General features: G+C 36.0%; 4 protein-coding genes across 5 annotated transcripts; 1 reads left to right on the top strand and 3 right to left on the bottom strand.

The window, feature by feature from the left end:
- Positions 1-1898: 1898 nt before the first annotated feature.
- LOC106412434 (katanin p80 WD40 repeat-containing subunit B1 homolog KTN80.1-like) lies at positions 1899-7226 on the bottom strand. 2 transcript variants are annotated; one of them, XM_013853355.3, is made up of 17 exons: positions 6870-7226; positions 6388-6518; positions 6189-6306; positions 5882-6108; positions 5695-5797; positions 5539-5609; positions 5177-5251; positions 4954-5097; positions 4710-4872; positions 4279-4635; positions 3953-4189; positions 3112-3866; positions 2960-3034; positions 2761-2873; positions 2482-2598; positions 2322-2390; positions 1899-2189 (listed from the first exon to the last, which is right to left on the bottom strand). In XM_013853355.3, exons 1-17 carry the CDS (start codon positions 6892-6894, stop codon positions 2129-2131), a joined length of 2841 nt encoding a protein of 946 aa, XP_013708809.2. In that variant the 5' UTR covers positions 6895-7226; the 3' UTR covers positions 1899-2128. The 2 variants fall into 2 exon arrangements, with proteins under 2 accessions (XP_013708809.2, XP_013708808.2); XM_013853354.3 differs by having other exon boundaries at positions 4279-4641; positions 6870-7225.
- Positions 7227-8025: 799 nt separating this feature from the next.
- LOC106354147 (protein STRUBBELIG-like) lies at positions 8026-12263 on the bottom strand. Its single transcript, XM_013794021.3, has 16 exons — positions 11915-12263; positions 11456-11585; positions 11284-11355; positions 11123-11188; positions 10970-11041; positions 10825-10896; positions 10681-10752; positions 10527-10592; positions 10363-10428; positions 9786-10288; positions 9356-9708; positions 9008-9279; positions 8795-8933; positions 8613-8728; positions 8383-8536; positions 8026-8290 (listed from the first exon to the last, which is right to left on the bottom strand). The coding sequence occupies exons 1-16, from the start codon at positions 12003-12005 to the stop codon at positions 8228-8230; spliced, it is 2307 nt and encodes a 768-aa protein (XP_013649475.1). The 5' UTR covers positions 12006-12263; the 3' UTR covers positions 8026-8227.
- A 165-nt stretch (positions 12264-12428) lies between these two features.
- Positions 12429-15610, top strand: LOC125591331 (myb-like protein V). The gene is made up of 2 exons (XM_048765372.1): positions 12429-13300; positions 13374-15610. Exons 1-2 carry the CDS (start codon positions 12764-12766, stop codon positions 13470-13472), a joined length of 636 nt encoding a protein of 211 aa, XP_048621329.1. The 5' UTR covers positions 12429-12763; the 3' UTR covers positions 13473-15610.
- Positions 13870-16303, bottom strand: LOC125591330. The gene is made up of 2 exons (XM_048765371.1): positions 15907-16303; positions 13870-15416 (listed from the first exon to the last, which is right to left on the bottom strand). The coding sequence occupies exon 2, from the start codon at positions 15409-15411 to the stop codon at positions 13870-13872; it is 1542 nt and encodes a 513-aa protein (XP_048621328.1). The 5' UTR covers positions 15412-15416; positions 15907-16303.
- Between the last annotated feature and the right edge of the window lie 3447 nt (positions 16304-19750).

Genomic DNA, 19750 nt, shown 5'->3' on the forward strand with positions numbered 1-19750 from the left:
AAAAAATATATAATATTTTACCATAGATATATTTTTGGTATTTTAAATGGCATAAACCAATCATCTAAAATCATATAAAAACAACCCAATAAACATTTCAAAAAAAAATATTAGATTGAAATTAAACTAATATCCTCATTGATATGACCAAATGGATAGAATCAAACTTTGAAAGATATAATGATGATCTGAAACAGTAATTGATCAATGATTTTTTAAAATATTAACGGTTTGAATTTGCTTATGCAATTTTGAATTCGTCAAAGCTTCTATATTTTCTTAATTTCATCCTAAAAAACATATATCAGATTTTATTAAATTTTCAAAAAGAAAATTTAAAAATTCAAAAAAAAAATTAAACTAAACAAAATTACAAATTAATTTTATTTAGCATCGTTAGAACCAAAAAACAATGGTGACCCAGTTTAAAAGAATTGATGTAATCCAATATACTCCAATATTAAATAACTAAAGCAATCCCAACTTTATATTTAGTATTTGTGAAAACAATATTTTTTTCTTTCATAAATAAGTTACAAAATGACTTAGACTTTATAAATAAATGAAAACGGAAGTATAATCAACTATAATGATTTAGTTATTTTGTAAATATTTATATTCTTCCATGAGCTTTTAAAAGATTTTCTTATACAATTTCATATTGGTGACCACTTCATCTTTTCAATTTTCTTTCAAAATAACATATGATAAATTATAAAAAATATTCAAAAATATTTATTTTCAAATCTACAAATAAGAACCAAACTAATACAATAAAAATTAATCCGCATTTAGGCTAGTTAAAACAAAATAAACAGTTGTGGTTCATTTCAGAGTTATATATGCAAAATCAATATACTTTGTAATAAATCAATCCAAATTCTTATAATAAAAATTAGAGGTATAATTACGACAACATTATTAATATTTATTAGAATAGTCTTCTATTAAATTGTATGCATATAAACTACAAATAAGTCAAAACTAATGAACAAGTAAAAACAAAATATTAATATCTTCTTATTATTGTAAATATTCATATGTGTGCATGAGATTTCAAGCGATTACTGGTTATGTTCATTTAAGCAATCTCAAATAGACTATACTTCCTTTTTTTTATATAAAATAACATATATCAAATTACACGTAATCTTATAAAAATATATTATACAAGGTAATAAAAGAAACAAATAAAATTAATCGTATTTTGGCCTATTTAGAATACAAATAATTATAGTATAATTTAGAAGAATAGATGCAATAATATATCTAAAAATAATTGAACCAATCAAATGATTATAAGCATAATCAGATGCAGGTATAAATATTTTTACTTTTATTTGTCATGCATATAAATTATAAAAAATTAAAACTTATAAACTAAAAAGTAAACTGCTAATCATTGTTATGTTTTTGTATTTTTAAATATTTATATTTGTGCATGACCACGACAATGGGAGTCGGACCCACGACCTTCTGATCCGAAGTCAGACGCGCTAATCCACTTCTGATCCTGAAGTTGCATGGTTAAGAGTTGTTCTAGATGAAGCACAAACCAATATGAATCACGACAGCCAAAATACAATTGCATGCTATGGCCTTACATGTTGAGTGCAGGTGGTGTTTACTAAGCCCTATGATCCAGAATTCAATTGATGACCTCTACACAGCTACTTCAGGTTCTAGCTACCAAGTGTTTTATTACACGATCAAGAAACCCATAAACAAAGAACCCAATCTAAGGATATAAGAAGTTGCAGGCTATCCTGAAAACAACAATGCTTAGACGAACTAAAAGACAGTCTTTTCATGAAACTAAATTTTGTGTAGATGTTTATCAAGGTTTGAATGAGTTTTAGCTTAGTAAAATCATTAAATGCAACGCTTGATGGAGAACCGATGACAACAAACAAATCAAGAATTGAAGCTACTCAGGCCAATTATATGATTTGATTTACAACCATATACCAAATTAGTTCTAGAGATTTAAATATTTCCTTTCTCACTAATATATATGAATCCGCAGATATTAAAAAAAGTTCGGTGAGACACAAGGCGCTTCTTTGCAATTTACAGTTAACAAGAACTTGCAGAGCAGCTCCATGATCATTGTTTGCTTTGCATGTGGCTATGTTTGTTGAAGAACAAGGTTTAGTTCTTGAGCCTTTCTTGTTATTAGACCGCCTCTTCTGTATTCACACGTAAGAAGAGAGAGCCCAAAAAAAAAACAAGAGCAATAAGAAGATAATCCGATTCTAAAAACATCAACAGTTAGATTCATTAGGAAGATGAAGAAACCAAGATGCTTATGATGTTTTTACCTTGCGAGAATTGGCAGAATCCTTTGAATCTTGTGCAGTCCCGTAGAACAAACTTGGCAGATTTGTATCCTGCATTGTGATTCCTTTTACTTCTCTTGGTATATGAAGAGCAAAGTATTAAAGTAACTGAGGTTCAAGAGAGTGTCATGAACTCGAGTACCTTTCATCCGCATGAAGATCAACGCCGACTATCCTTGGAGCTGAGACAGTTGAGCGTATAACTGTACCGAACACTGCTACGAGCTTCAAGAGCATGTCCAAGGACACATTAACAGGCCTGAACAATCATTTAACAATCTCAACTTAAACATGACATCAGATAAAGCACAAAGACTGTTTATAAAAATTTATTTCTTCCCTCAATCATAAACTTGAGTTGAGTTTATCAAAAGCTAAAACAACTTGGCTAAGGTGGAAATACAATATGATCTTTATTTACCTTTCTGTCCTGCTACCCAATAAGCTTGTAAGGACAGGGACCAATTGAGAGAACATATCCAATGTAAGAATCTCTATCTTGTCTGTTAGAATACTGATCACATCTGCTTGAACCTGTCCCAGTATCTACGAGTTAGCTAATCTAAACATCTCACCATCAAATAAAATAAGGTAGTCTACTAAGAATCTGAGATACTCACAGACTGATCTGTCAACTTTCTCAAAGCCCCTATTGCCCCTTTAACATCACTACGTTCCCAAAAATGCCTAACAATCTGCATGTTTGTGAAAAAAATCAATCACTATAATAAAATAGTACCCAGAGAAATGAACAGAGACAAGAATGCTTTACTTGTAACTTTGTCAATCTAGATTGAAGAGTGCTTAAGAACTCCTCATGAGTTTGCATTAGATTCTCAGTGATGTCACTATCAGTTTGTGACGATACATGTGTCTCATCCTGAGCCATATCAACCAGATTATCAATCTCAGTGGGTGTAGCTAGCATCTGAGTTGGACTAGTTCGGCGCCTGGATGTGATATGAGATGTATCCGATGCCATATCATCAGTTTGATTGAGTTTTGTGGGCATTACACGGGGAGGAGAAGTCCTATCTGGACGCGTTGATGTTACAGAACACTCATGGGATGTCATTCTCACTGCCTGACTAAGTGACATAGGCCTTACTCGAGCTGAGGAAGTCCTACGTGGTCTTCTTGACATAACAATATGTGTTGCCTGATTGAGTGTCAAAGGCAATGTCCGGGCTGGAGAGGTTCTAGATTGTGTTAATGTTACAGAAGGCTCATCATTGGTAGACTGGTTGAGTATCACTGGAACTGAAGAAGTCCTAGCTGGTTGTGTTGAAGGAGACTCATCAGATTTTATGTTACTATCTCGGTTGAGTACTATAGGCATCACTCGAGCTGGAGTACTTCTAGCTCGCCGTGTAGATACTACTACAGGAGTTTCACCTGTCTGTCTTGACGTCTTATGCGGATCTTGCTCCACTGCATTAGTATTATCTGCTTCTTCGGTATGAGTAATTTTTTCTCCTCTCTCAAACCTCTCCACCAACGAGCGTGTCCTCCCGGAGACAACTTTTACTGAAAACATAGAAATGTTTAAGGAAACAATAACTAACTAGTAAGAAAGCTTTCTTTATAGTTTTGATTTTAAATCAAGAACTTACTTGTCTGTTCATCACCAGGCTTTTCTGGTGAAACAACTCTTTCAGTTTTGGTGACAATGTGCTGGCTATTTATATCCTCGTTGCATAAGATTCTACTTGCCGGCAAGTCTCCTGAGTGCTCCATTCCACCTTTGCTGTCGTTCAAAGTTCCAGAATCAACAGACATTGCTCGTCTTGACTCATTGTAGTTGTTGTTATAGGATGACCTCTGTACACGAGGTGGCTTATGCAGCATACCTGAGGCAAGATTGCAGATATTTTAAAACGATAAATTAAATATCTTAAAGCTAAAGTTTTAATGTAACTAAAGAGAACATGAAACCTACGAGTTGCTTCATCAGTTGGTGGTTCGGATGATAAAGCTTTTTCAAACTTGTACATAATCCCCTTGATGGTTGAGTCTTCAGCATTTCGAGTTTGTGTCTCCTCTTCAACATCCTGTGAGCTTTTCTTCCGAGTTCCAGAATGAACAGACGCTGATTCTTCAAACTTTGCTAGAGTCTTTCTAACATGAGCTGGTCTTAGCATCATTCCCGGACTATTTTTTGAGGAAGCGACAGATTCACTTCTTGAGTGAGAAGATTCTTCCCCACTATCACTATCCACAACACTATGCATCCTGGAAGACTTGTCATCTGCATTCTGCTTCTCGCTCTTCCTAATAGCCGCTTTTAAATTTCCACCTATGGCTTCAAAAAGAAGAGAGGTTCATATCAGACCAAGCACACAGAAGACTGATCAAGACAGTTTTACTCACAGTCAACGTATATGTTCTTTATCTCTTTTGTCTCATAGTCCGGGGATGAACTCCCCCTTGAGCCACTCTTCATTCTCTCAGAAGCCTGCTCATCCAAGGCACTGAATCTTTTCACCATGCATTCATTCTCATCCTCAGATCCAGCTCCATACGGCTCAAGTTTCTGGAGCAAATAAGCACAAACAGTTTCAAAATGTTCAAGAACCATTTTTCCAAAGAACTTATGGACAAGTGTAATAAGTACCGATATATCTGAGACCCAAATCCCAACAGAGTTTCGGTAATATGAACAGCCAACGAACTTGTTTTCGTTGATGCACATGTCACCAAGGGTTGACCATCCCATATCAACACTATCCCGGCATATCACTGGTTCCCATGAATAAACCTGCGTTATAATCCATGAACGTTTTGACTCTGGATAACATCTAAGCTGTATAGTTAATCACAAAGACAATATAAAAAACCTTCAAGCCATCATCCAATCCACAGAAAAGGGTTTGTCCATCTGGATGAAAAGCAATTGAGCGAACTCCAGTGGCCTGTGAGACAAGGGACACCACATGCCAGGAAGAAGATAAGTTTTGTTACATATTACAAAGTTAATCCAAATCTAGATTAGTACTTCATCAGCTGCCTGTTATTCTATTTCAAAGGAACTTTATTACCATTTTTCTTAAAGGATATAGTTAGCACTATCACTATCAAAGATATATCTGATATTGTCAATCTATGAGGTTTTCTTTCACACAAATATCTCCACAACAAGTAATGTTATAAGTCAACAGAGATAAAATCTAGTAGAACAAAATTTCACAAACTCAGATACCTCTGGTCTAGTAGATCCAATCAATTCAAACGTTTCTAAATCCCAGAACTTCACTGTCCTGTCTGCAGAACCTGAAGAGTGAAGGGAGTAGTAAATGAAATAAGAGGACCACAAGCTGGTAACAATTATCCCCTAAAATGAGACAAAAAAACTCACCAGTGGCTAGGAGAAACTCAAGAGGGTGGAAGTCTAGGGAACGAATAGGTCCATCATGAAACTTAAACTCATGCAGTAGCTTTCCAGCAGTTATATCCCAAATCTAATGGATAAAACAAAGTATACATTTACTAAGAAGATAAAAAACAATGCAGAAGCTCCACTTTAGTGATACTTTTGCTCTTACCTTTACAACGTTGTCAAGTCCACCAGACACTAACCAACGCCCATCAGGAGTGAATTTGACAGTACTAATGCCACGAGTGTGACCTTTGTATGTTTGGATGCATCCTTTCTTTCTGATATCCCAAATCTTTAGATTTGCGTCACTAGATCCGGACGCAAGGTATTGACCAAACGGATGAAACTCAAGAGCAGAACAGTTTGATATATGTCCAGTAAAACCTCGAACCACTACACTTCAAAGAGCAAGAGTTAGGAAAAAAAAACAAGACCTCACCATCTGAAACTTTAAAAATTTGTAAAAAGCTTACCCTTTGCTTCTTGTAGATTCCAGAGCTTAATCACACCAGAAGAAGCTCCAGCGAGGACCAAAGCTTCTTCTGTGTTGAAAGTTACTGAGTCAATAGGGCTTGTATGTCCACAAAGACTCTGCACACAACACAGGCAAGAAAGTTGCATTGCTCTGCTACCAAAGAGCAAAAAGTAGTAAGAGATGAATGTGAGACGGACCGTTAGAGAGGTAGATTTGCCGATTGACCAGAGGTTGACCTTGCAGTCATCTCCTCCGGTTAGAAGGAGACGTGATGTCTTCTTTCCGATACTTAGACAATTCACATTTGCTGAATGTGCCAGGAACTCCTCTTTTTTTTTTTTTTACAGATTTAGTCAAGTTATAACACAAAGAACAAATCATATATCCAGACAAACAGAGAAAATACAAATAAACAATGTCTCTTGTTGTATCATGGAAAATCCCAAAAAAACTTATCAAGATTGTTAATAACAGATAACCAAAAAGAGAGCATAATGTAGATAAACCCCTAAAGCTGCATTTATAGAAATAATCACTGCAAAATTCTAATTACTAAGTTTACAAAAAAAAAAAATTATAAATGCTAGGGGTGAAAATAAATAGATATATATTAAGAGAAATTTTGTTACTTTGTAATTGAGATTAAGTTTCCAAGCAGAGAATAATGTAATAAGGATACGCAGCTTGTATCCACGCTTCGCCATTGTTGCAACTCTGTTTCAGTCTCGTATCATATGAAGCTGAAACCGAATCAATCTCCAGCTTCCCGTAATTAAAAGTCGGAGATGGGAAATAAACAGAGAAATTTTCAAAATGTAGTCGTCACTACACCAAATTTCTTAAAGATCTTTAAATGTCATATGACATGACAAGAGTTTAATACTCAATGGAGTTAGAGTTTATCCGGAGAAACAAGAAGTACTTGAAAAGAAACGAGAGATTCAAAGAGTGGTACCAACGAACGAAACAGAAGAAAAAAAGAACAGAGACGAGTCATAACCAAAAAAGAGCTATGAACTTTTCTTCCCACCTTTTCAGATTCTGTCTTTTTCATTTTTTTTTTTTAAACAAATATTCTCGTTCGTATTATTTGCTTTATTTTATGATGTCAGATACAAAAAAAACATTGAAAACTTCAGAGCATTGGGCCGTGATTCCAGTTTTCTCGTCGTAAATATTTCTGACGAAAATACCCTTGCTTTGTCGTATTCGTATTGTATGACGTTGATCATCTACTAATTCGATTTGAATATAAATGAAGTGGCCTTAATTCAAGATTGAATGTCATACCATCTCAAACATTTGTTTTTTTCTTTCTTATAACCAAAGATAACGATCCAATCTACATATGACAAATTCGGATTAGATTGATTATAAACTATTTGGTCATATGTATTTGTTTAATCGTTCGTTTGAAGTTTGACTACGCAAACAAATAGTTTTTAATGTTTTTAGATTTTTAAAATATTTTTGGTTGGATTTAAACGCTAAAACATTATGTCCACATCAAAAAAAAATATCATATTGTAAATGTAAATAAATAAATATGTAAAACCAATCAAAACACTAAACTTGGGGTTGGTCTAATACTAATAGGGTTATTTAGTAAAGATCACAGTTAAGCTCCTAATTGGTATGATCTGTAACATTTGCGTATATTCTATTCATCTGAATTTTTATTAGGTAGAAATTGATTAATCTGGTTGTTATATAATTCCTTTCTTTTTTTCTTTGGAGCATGAGCACAACAACATGATTTTATAAGTGCTTGCCATGTTTGGTGCTTATACCTTTCGTGCACAAGAACGGGCCCTCCTGTGTCCTAATCAACCACCTTCTTTCGTATCATAAAATACAAAAAAAACATCAATTATTTCAGTAATTAAGACATGTTTGACATTATAACCAATATAAGAATAATGTTACATCATATGTTACATTCATCAAAAGGATGTGTTGATGATGCCCAATAAAACAAGAATCTGAACAATAAAACATATATTCGGCATCGTAGTCTTAAAAGGCTGTAGATTATCTTTAGATCATACGTTGAAGATCTTGGACAATTTCTGATACAGGCGGTCTGAATCCTGGTTCCATCTATAAATTATAAAACAAGTCAAAATGGGTATGTCAAAAACTGTTGCTTGACATTGCTTTCTCACCTAGTATGGTAAAAAAAAAAAATTTACCTGGAGAGAACGTGATATAATATCTGCAAAACGTGACAAAGATTTCACTGAATATGCTCCATGTAACGACGGATCAGCCATTCTTGTCAACGCATCTATGTCATGAAGCCGTGGCATAGCCCATTGAGCTAGTGTCTGATCCCTCCGCCTTGTCCTGCACAAAAATAAGTGAGACATTGCTCTCTTTAGTGTCATAATCTTTTATTTGTTTCTTTAGAGTTAGCTATAACCTGTCAAATGGTCTGCTTCCAGTTAGCAGTTCTAACATGACAACCCCAAGGCTATACACATCGCTTTGACAAGTGTAGCTTCCATACTCAATCTCAGGTGCCGCATAACCCGCCATCTGTACATTTTACAATCAAACTATCAAATATGTCAGGATTTGGGATCTTCAAAATTACGTTATTACCTGGCTCGTTGGACGTGGTGGTAACATATAAGCCAAACCGCTGTCTGCAACGCGTACTGAGAGCTTTCCATCAAGTAGAACCTTGGAAGACTTGAAGTTCTGGTGTACAACAGGTGGTTGACACACCTCATGAAGAAACCTGAAACCAAACACTAAGAGTCTAAGACCATGTACATGTTCTTAACATAGATTGGTTGAGGTTTGTTTACTTACTGCAGTGCCTTGGCAGCTCCTAACGCGATATTCATACGCACATTCCAAGTGAGCTTCTTATTCAATTTACGGTCCAAATGAAGTGCGTCTTGAAGCGAACCATTAGGACAGTACTCATACACAAGCAGCCTTTGACCATACTCATTACAGTAACCAAGAAACTCAAGTATGTTCCCTCGTTTCAGTTTCAAAACGTTTGAGACTAGCTTGAGGAAGTCACCGTCGCTCTGCGTTCTGTTGATTGTATTGCTCAGCTTCCTTACCGCAAGAAACTACACATCACAGAGATATAAAATAAGATCTCAAGATGTTAATAAAAGTGCACAATAAGAGGGGACATTGTCACACCTTTCCATGAGGAAACACGGCTTTGTATACATTACCAAGCGACCCTTCACCGATAATATGCTCTTCTGAGAAGCTGTTTGTGTATTGCTGAAGTGAGGAAACAGTGAAAACTGTAGCGGAAGATGAAGTATTCAAGCCAGGAGGAAAATGAGCAGTTCTCTTGGTAGCAGCATCATTGGACTGGAAACGCCTCGGTGGTTGTTGCAGCGGTTTTTGTGTGACATTAACATTGTAATATGAAGTAGGAGGCATCGCTCTCCGGCTCTCTTCAGCCCTTGGTGGCGTAGGGTAGCCGTATAATCTGTCTCCGGCTCCATATCCATCGTATGGCTTAACCATAGGCTCCCTAGAAACTGTAATACAAAAGAAAGCCAATGAGCCAACACTCAAGTTTTGTTTTTTCTTCTTGGAAGGAAAAGAATCAGTAAACCTTTTCCCATAAAGGGGGTGGTTGGTTGAGATGGAGGTTTGTTAAAGTATGGTCGTTGGTAATCTTTACGAGCTTGAGGGACATAACGGTTATACTTCTTGTTTCTGCAACATCTCCAAAGTGTAACACATAGCCCGGATACAAGAACTATTACGGCTACTGAGCAGATGACTAGAATGATTCTCTGAGTGGACCAGAACTTTCCTGACCCTGAACCTGAAGGAGGTGAGATTTGCAAGGTAGGTTGCCCTGAGACGGAGTTCCAGGGATCTCCTCCTCCTCCATTATCAGAAGGTGGTGACCAAACAAGAGGTGGCGATGGTGGTGGTGGTGTTGGTTGGAGTGGAACAAAAGGAGCAAAAGGAGCAGGGGGAACAGTGGAACCAGGAGGGATATGAGTAACAGGAGGAGGAGAACGGTGAGTAGTAGTAGTAGGAGGAGGAGGAACAACAGCAGGCGGAGGCGGTGTTATAATTGATGTGTTAAATGGAGTTCCATCTTTTCTGCAGTTGTAATGAAGATAAAACTTGAGTGAGCTCAAGAACCAACCAAAAACAGAATCAGTAAGTATACTTACGTGAAATGCGGAACTTTTAATAGATTTGGCGGTATAGGTCCTGAGAATAAGTTGTTTGCTACATTCCTGAACCAAAAAAAAAAGATATCATAAACTATATAGTAAGTTTTCTGAACTTGGCTTCTTTATGGCTCAAGAGTCAAGAACAAAGAAGAAAAAATTACAAATCGGTTAAGAAAAGATCCTCTATAACATCAAGTGTTCCGATGAGCTTGTTGTCCTGTAGATACCTGCAAGTCCAACCACATTAGATATAGAAGCAATGGTAACAATCTGTATTTAAGGTTTCATATTCCAAAAAAAATCTATGCAACTTACAGTATCTTGAGAGCCGCTAAGTCTCCCATGGAGGGAGGTAAACGCCCCTCCAGTACGTTAGAGGATAAGTCCCTGCATTAGAAACTAAAACGTGTAAGTGAAAGACCTGGGAAGAGAGTAAAAGAAAAAAAGGAGAAATCATACAGTTTTGTCAGCTTTGATAACTGCTGAAAGTAATCTGGTATCTCTCCTGATAAAAGATTGTTTCCCAATGACCTGAAGGGGAAAGAAAGAGTTTTGCCTTAAGCCGAGGATAAAGAATGGCAGGTGCAAGAAACAGAAGACTTACAGTTCTGACAAGTCGGATAAGAAGGACAATGTAAAGGGAATGTTCCCAGTGAAGCGGTTGCTAGAGAGAGATCTGAAACAAGCAAAAGGAATCACATACAAGAGTCAGTGTCTTTTAATTGCTTAAACGGTTGAATCACAAGTGTTGCCATACAGGTTGCGGATGGTAGAAGGCAAGGCCTGTGGAATTGTCCCTGAGATATGATTGTTACTGAAGTCCCTGCACATTCAGTTGAAGGAAGAGAGAAAGAGTATTATGAAAAAAATCAAATTAAACATGAAGATGAAACAAAACAAGAAAGAAGCTTTGCTTACATCACTTGGATTGATGAAAAATCAGCCAAGGTGTCACTTAAGCCTCCACCCACCTTCATGCCAGATATCCTTCTGCAAGCCAACAACAATAATCACACTGGTCAGGACTTGACTAAAGCTTTTTTCTTTGGTGGGTCTTAAGCAAACCATAGTAAGAGTTGAGAGAGTGTACATTTCTGTGATGTTTGAGGAATCACAGACAACACCTTGCCACTTTTCTCCACAAGGGTCTCCTCCAAAGGCAAGCCAGTGTGATAGTGATGGTGCTCCCAAAGTAATATACAAATTATTAATCGCCGAAACTGCAAAGATGTTTAACAGCAAACAAACCCCATCACAAATCAATTTTCCAAAAAAATATTAAAAATCAAAGAGTAGTACTCTTGAACTAAACCCTAACAAGAACTTATGTGTCAACTTTAGGGTTTTTTTAGTCTGGACTCAGATCAATAGAATCTTCCAATCTAAAGCCTTACAGACAAAACTAATGTATACCCTAACAGTGATGCAAGTCACTTTCACTAAACAGAACTCAAGGCCTAGTGTGTTCAGTTCAGTAAACCAAAATATAAACAGACAAAGCAAAACAAAAAGTGGAAACTTGCAGACAGGAGAAGAGAGAGATTGTTACCATCTCGTAGATTGGTGACTCCAGCCGAGAACGGCATTGTCAAAGCTAAAACAGAGAGAACAAGGAACACCTGTCTTCTTGTAAAGGTCATGACTTTAGCCTCCACTGAAGTTGGGAAACCCCCTTGAACTTGGATTAGACTGTTTGTTTTCAAGAAAACTTCAGATAAACGGAAGATTTTAAGGTAATGTGGAAGGAAAAACACAGAAAGGAGAAAGAAAAACAGAGCTTTTCCTGATTAAAAGGGAAAGTGAAGAGTGAGAAAGAAAGAGGGAACCAGTTGGAAGAGTTATGAAGAGAGAGAGTGAGATAGTAGTAGTGTGTTTTGTCTCGAAGAACGAGCGGCTTTGTTTACTCAGTTCAGGGTTTAGTGTGAAACAGATGACAAAAATTCAAAGACTTTCACTCTTATCTCTCGAGTCTTGTCCCCAATTTTATGTTGTTTTTTTTGTCGCCATGCTCATCTAACTATAGTTTGAATCAAATGCTGAGATCGACCAAATGGGCACACAAAAATCTGGAAAAGGACACTTCTGTTTTTATTTTTTTAATGAATTAATAATAAATCGAAATTAAGCTGAAAATACTATAAAACCTAAAACTTTAACTTATTTACATATCCAACCAACCTACCCCACCCACTAACCCGACCCGCGTGCCCTTCCCGGATCCTTCCCCCTAAATCAAACTAAATCCCTAATTCCTCTTCCCCGACATAACCAACAGAAAAAAATTCACGATCTCTCCCCCTTCCCTCTATCTCATCTCACTAATCAAACTCTACCACAATCATCACGATCTCCCTCTATCTCATTTGTTTCTCTATTTCGTGTTACTCTTTGAAACACTATGGCTCCAAAGACTCGTTTCACCGAACAAACGAACAAAGAAGGTGCGCCGGAGAAGAAGAAGAAGAATGAGTCAGTGGTGGAGAAGAAGAAAGCTGCGGTGGAGAAGAAGAAAGCTGAGGCGGAAAAGAAGAAGAAAGACTCTGTGATAAAGAAAAAACAAGCAGCGGTGAAAAGGAGGAGAGAAGCCGTTAAAAAAAAAAGAGATGCAGAGAAAAAGAAGATTGAAACCGCAGAGAAGAAGAGGAAGCGAGACAGTGGTGTAGACGATGAGTCCTCGTCCAATCCAACCAAGCGGCCTCAGACCGCATCTTCACCAGAACATCAAGCCGATCCTGATCATTATCCGCCACTATCAACGGAGTTACCTTCGCAGGATGATAGAGAGGGTACGCCAAGCCCATCAGTTCCGATTGAGCCACAAAAATCACCTACTCAAACACCCAATGAGGCGGAGAATCCACTGCAAGCTCCAATAACTTCTACCAACAGAGAATCAGGCTCACCCGAGGCTGCCATTAACAATGACGGGCAAACGGTAAACAAATCAATTAAAATGGTTTTGGAATTTTTATGATAAAATTGGACTAACAAATAGGAACCGTGAGCAGATTGGATCTAACAACATAGATTCAAATTCACATGAGGCTGCTATTGGATCTGCTGCCATTGACAACGACGCTCCAAGAACGGTAAACAAGTCAACTTAAATGGTTCTAGAAATATTTATCATAGGGTCGAAAAAAAAATAAGTAGTGATTATATAAGAAGTGTAACTAGTACAACTAAAAGAATGAAACTAGTTCAACTGGTAATAAAATGTTGTAAAACAGAATCAATGGAACTAGTATAACTAGTACAACCACACTTCTTATAACTAATATAACTGGTATAACTATGAAAAGTATAATTAGTCTAACTAATACAACCGAGTATTAAATTACTAGTACAACTAAAAGAGTGAAAATGGTGCAACTGGTAATAATATGTTGTAAACAAATTCAGGATAACTAGTAAATTTTTTTTTATAAGTAATATAACTGGTACAACTACGCTTCTTATACGTAGTCTGACTAGTATAACTAGAGAAGTATTTTGTATAACTGTTTAATGAGATGGTGTTGTTGTTGTATAACTAGGCTTTCTGGCAACCCCTTTCTTGTTAACTTTGCTGCATGCTCCGGCAACATTATTAGACAAGTGAAAAATGCAATATCCATGGATCGCCATTGGGTACACCTCGTGCACCTTCTTGATGATGCATTGGTTTCTATCAGTACAAAAAACAAGCTGAGGATCATCTGGTATCAAAGTTTTCAGTATAGTCAAAAACCACTCCCAGCTCGCATTTTTCTCACCATCTACTACCGCAAAAGCGAGGGGATAATGATGATGATCTGGATCCTGAGCAGTGGCAATGAGAAGCACTCCTCCATACACACCCTTCAGGTGAGTTCCATCCATTATTATCACTTTCCTCATTGCTTGAAACCCTTCGATGCAAGCTTTAAGCGCAAAGAACATATACTTAAACTGCTTCTTCTCATCCACTACTAATCTTGTGATGGTACCAGGATTCATTCTTTCTAACATGTACAAGTAAGATGGAAGTCTAGCAAAACTCTCCTGAGGGTTACCACGCAAATCACTGACAGCTTTGTGTTTCCCTCTCAAAGCTGTAGAATATGAAACCGTGACACCTAGTTTGTTCTTCACCAACTTTATGAGAGACTTTGGATCTGGAGTCTTGTATTGGCCTGGATAATCTTCATGCACCACTCCTGCGACCAAGCTTGGTGTTCCTCTTTTCCCCCTCTTGGTTACACTTCCCTCTCCCCGAGTACACGTATGCATCTTTCTATACGTTCTGACACTGAAAAAGGCTGAGTTTTTCAGCCTTGCAGCTCGTAAATACCATCTGCATCCAACCCCACGACATTTCAATACATAAACAGTACGATTCGTCTTGATTATATCAACCTCAAAACAATTCGAATGCACTCCTGCGTCCACTAAATTCCTCAGCTCTTCCTTAGTCGCAAATTCTTGATACAAACTCATATCAATACCATCATCCCACTCAGCATTGACAATTGTGTCTACAGATGGTGTAACAGCCGGCAACTCCTCCCTATCATTCATTTCATCACCCTCTTCATTGCAATCCTCATGCTCATACCTATCTGATTGTCTTGGAGGAACAATTGCTAACTCCTCATGATTATACCCATCTGATTGGTTTTGAGGAACAATTGCCAACTCCTCAACTCCAGCCATACCATCATTAGCTCTGGCATCAATCTGAATTTCCTCGTTCATAGAAAACTGCTCGTTACTCTGATTTTCTGAGATATTTTCGGAAAACTCCACATGCAAAACACTACGCCGGTTTTTCCTATCCACCTCCATTAAATATCCTAAAACATCTTCATCATCCAAAATATAACAAGGCCTCTTATTATCCACGACCAGGGGATAGTAGCTCAGTTGAAGCTTCGTCGCAGCTACATCGATATTCATTTTCTTGCCTATTCTATCAACCAAGCGAGAATAGGTTATCTCCTCATATTTTCCTCTCATTACTAATGTATAAATATTTTTGTCTCCACCATGATCAAAATGTATCACCACAGCTCCAGTACCATCCATAGTTCCTGAAAAGAGTTAAAACCAACATTACAGCTTACAAGTTATATCAGTTATACGAGTTCTAAAGTCGCTAAAATACGGGTTATACTAGTATTACCAGTTATACTGGTTTACATGTAACAGTCGTTTATAAGTTATACTAGTTATACTAGTATTTGACTTGTCAAAGGACTACTAAGAGTTATACAAGTTTTACCCATAGTCTTATTCAGTGTTACTTAGAGTTGTACCAGGTTTACTAGTTGTACTAGTGTTATTCTTAACGAGTTTTACCAGGTTTACCAGGTGTACTCAACGTCTGTTGTACCAGTGTAACCAATGTAAAAAATGATTTAATCTACAATATCATGATTCATACTATAAGAACGTTATCTTAAACCATGGAACCTGACTCATAATGGTAACATACATATTATGGGACTAAAACTAAACAGAAAACAAATAAAAAAGAAGAGAAGAGTGAGAGAGAAGGAGAGGGAGAGAGTATACACTTACCAAGCGATTTCAAGACCAAGGACGAGGCACATTTGCTGTTTCAAGGACGAGAAAAGCTGTAGAAGAACCCTAAGAAACAGAATTAAAGGTTTGTGGATAAAAACTTGAAGAAGAGAACTTTGGTTGGTGATTGAAATGAATTTTCGTGGGTGGTTGAGTAATGAAGAAGATGAAGATGTGAGGGAGTTAATATGGATTTTGGGTGGGACCCAGGCGAGAGAAAGAGAAAGGAAGAAGAAAATTGGACGACCGAGATTAGAGTTTCCATTATTTGATCCAATGGTTCACATGCCACTTTCATTAATGGCAAATTGGTAATTTACCAGCCCTTGGTCCATGATAGATCACAATTGGTCTATGTAGACTTCTTTTTGTCTTTTTGGTCTGTTATAGATCATTGTCCCTATAGTTTCTTGGTGTTATTTTATTTTTAATGGAAATGGCGTTTTCTAATGCCATTAGGTAATAACTAGAAGTGAAAAAATTTCAGCAATCTATAAGAAAAATGTTATGTTTGCCCAAGAACATAATAGAAAACATTCTCTATTTGGTATATATGGAACTGGTCGAAAGTCTAGTATGCATATAACATATACAATTCATATAATTATAGAAGTCCCTTGATTTACCTATTATATATGACATATATCATATACTCCAAATGATAAATACAAAGCTATTCAGTCTGATACAGAGTAACATGCTATATAATCAGATAGAAGTTATATGGACATTCAAGCTATTCAGTTTGATGGGCCATGAAAGCATTGAAGTGGAGAAGCTCTACAAAGCGTTGTATTGTGAAAAGGGAAGAAAGTAAGACCCCACACAGTCAGAAATTCATTATTTTTCATCCCACATTCATGTTTGCTCTTTTGTAAATCCATGCTTATTGCCCCTTCTTGGTGGTAAGAATGTGTGATTAATGACATTGCTCTAGTAGTTTTTTTCTTTGCTTACTTATCTACAAATCTTGATACCACAACTCAAAATTTTATGTCTTGATGATGTTGTATTTAAAATTATTTACAAAGTTAAAACACTTGCTACAAAGTTGAAACACTTACTTTTGTGCTAAAACCTTTTAATAATAAGAGACAATTTCATGATTACACACTTTATTATTTTTCTATTAACAATTAAGAATTCATGTTTTGTGTTTACAGTTACAACTTATAGTCACATCAATAATCTGCACTTTATTGTATTAAGTGATGTGATGAAGGAGTTGTGAAAAATTCAATCGTAATAACATAATGGTGATAGCATGACGTCCTACCACTCATTGTTTAGCAATTGACTCTGCGCATACAACACAAAAAAACTTAAATTAGTGACACAACTCTTAGACTTATTGTACTGAGTTGATAGCTTCATTTTCACGTATATCATTTTGTTTTAGAATGTTAAGCATTTCATATTATTATATTCAAGTTGTAGATTTAATGATGATGGCAACACAAAGATATACTAGTATAAACTACAAAGTTAGTTAGCTTCTATAAGGGACTAAAAATTTTCTTTGACCGAATTTTGCTTCCTATTACATTTTAGTGTTTATCTTAAATGTTATTTTATATAGAACCATGTTGATTCTGAACTGAAGATCAAAGTCTGGTAAGCGTGAAATGTAGTTCACCCTTCGATCTTCTGAGATGCCATGATGTTACATGAAAGATGATTTAAGAGGTTTAGGATTTGTCGGTGATTTGAAAAAAAAAAACATATGCAGTTTAGGCAAAGCTATTTGCATCCTAATTTTACTGTTATAAGAAAATCTTAATCAAATAATTATTTTGAATTTATTTTTTATTTTATTTTGGGATCATCATAGAAGAATATAAAAATATATCTGAAATATATTGATGAGACACAACAAAACAAATCACAAAACTGCGAAACTCAAGGATATAAAATAGATAATTCAAAATATATCTCTATAATATTATTTTTAAAATCACTTATTATGTATTATGTTCACATTAACTCTTATCAAGGTCACTTATTAACTTTAGTGAACTAAAAATTATATATAACTGTCATTAATTATTTTTATTTATTTATTGCTTAAAATATTTTTAGTTAGATTTTATATTTTAATATTATTTTCCTTTTTATTTTTAAAAAAACAAACAAGGTTTACTTGCTATTTATTCATCGAAGATGGAAAGTAAAGCAAGTTATATGATGTGTTGTATAGGGTTTATACAACCTAATTATTATATGATAAAAAGGATAAATTCAACCTTAGCGTGGTGAAAGTGAAGCAAATATGTGATGGAAATTAAGTAAAGCAACCTAATTCACCACTCGATAGCATACACACACACAAACGAGGCATGAAAAGTACAAGCTTAATTAAGAATTAAAAAAAATGGAAGCTTATTGTTTGATCAAGTTTGTTATGAAGAATTCGCTTTTTCTTCACGTGAAACTGTGAAAGGAAAAGAAGGAAGCTTAAGAGGTTGCCAAAACAGATCCTTTATTATAAAGAGTGATATTTGAAAATCTGTATATGCCTAATATGTAAGGAAGCTTCAGAATTCGTCAATAAACCATTGATATGATGAATGTTCTTGTGTTGTCTATGACATGTCGTAATTTGTTTTTCTGGAATAATTGTTTGTGTTGATGAAACTTAATTTTCTTGCTGATTCTTTACAGGTTTGCTTGCTTAGTATATATCCAGCAAATCCTAGTGCTTGAAGTTGATGATTCCCACAACGATTGTGTAAATACTAAATTTGTGGCGGTTTAAAGAGATGTTAATCAGTTATTAATTAGCCCCTTGAACATACTTTCTGTGTCTATATAATATCGGTATGGTTTGATTTAAATCCGTTTTTTGAACTGATATAAACCGAACCAAACCTCTGATTGGTTGTTAGATGACCAAATCAGTAGTTTCCTTTCCCTGCGAATGAAAAAAAACAAAATTGAACCGGTTTTTGATATATTAATCGAACCGGGTTTTCTGTTGTCTCTCTCCTCCAAAGATCGACGCAGAGAAAGGAAAGCTCGTGCCCTAAGAAAAGGAAGGATGATAAGAAGATTGATTCCTCTTCATCGTAAAGCTTTCACATTGGTTCAGCCTCAGAGAATCGCATTATTTTCCGCCTTCTCTGTTCTCAGTAATGGCACAGTTTCTTACAAAGAGAGATTAAGAAGTGGACTCGTTTGAATCCATGGTTAGGTGTCGTCATCCTCTTCCTACTCTCGTTGATTTCAGTAGACTGTTTAGTGGCATTGCCAGAACGAAACAGTATGATCTCGTGTTACATCTCTGCAAGAAGATGGAGTTGCAAGGGATCACACATAACAACTACAGTCTAATTCTAACCCTTTTATTTTGATTCATACAACTATTATACAATATTTAATAATGTTTTTCATCAAAAAAAACTTAAAGTCGAGTTTTCTTACCAAAAACTGAACAACGAAATTTTTCGTCGAAACCGCAAAATCGAGTTTTCAACTAAAACAACAAAATCGAGGTTTTCCTTCCAAAAACGCAAAATCGAGTTTTTCGTCAAAACTTCGAAATCGAGTTTTCCCGCCAAAAAATCAAAATCGAGTTTTTCGCCAAAACCTCAAAAACGAATTTTCCCGTGAAAACGTAAAATTAAGTTTTTCTGGAAAACCCGTAAAACTCAATTTCACGGTTTTGGCGAGAAAACTCGATTTGACGGTTTTGTAGGGAAAATTCGATATTGCGGTTTTAGTTTTGGCGGAAAAACTCGATTTTGCGGTTTCGGCGGAAAAACTCGATTTTGCAGTTTTGGCGAGAAAACCCGATTTGCCGATTTCGGCGGAAAACTCGTTTTTGCTGTTTCGGCGGGAAAAC

This window comes from Brassica napus, chromosome C8 (assembly GCF_020379485.1).
Source record: "Brassica napus cultivar Da-Ae chromosome C8, Da-Ae, whole genome shotgun sequence".
Taxonomy (NCBI): Eukaryota; Viridiplantae; Streptophyta; class Magnoliopsida; order Brassicales; family Brassicaceae; genus Brassica; species Brassica napus.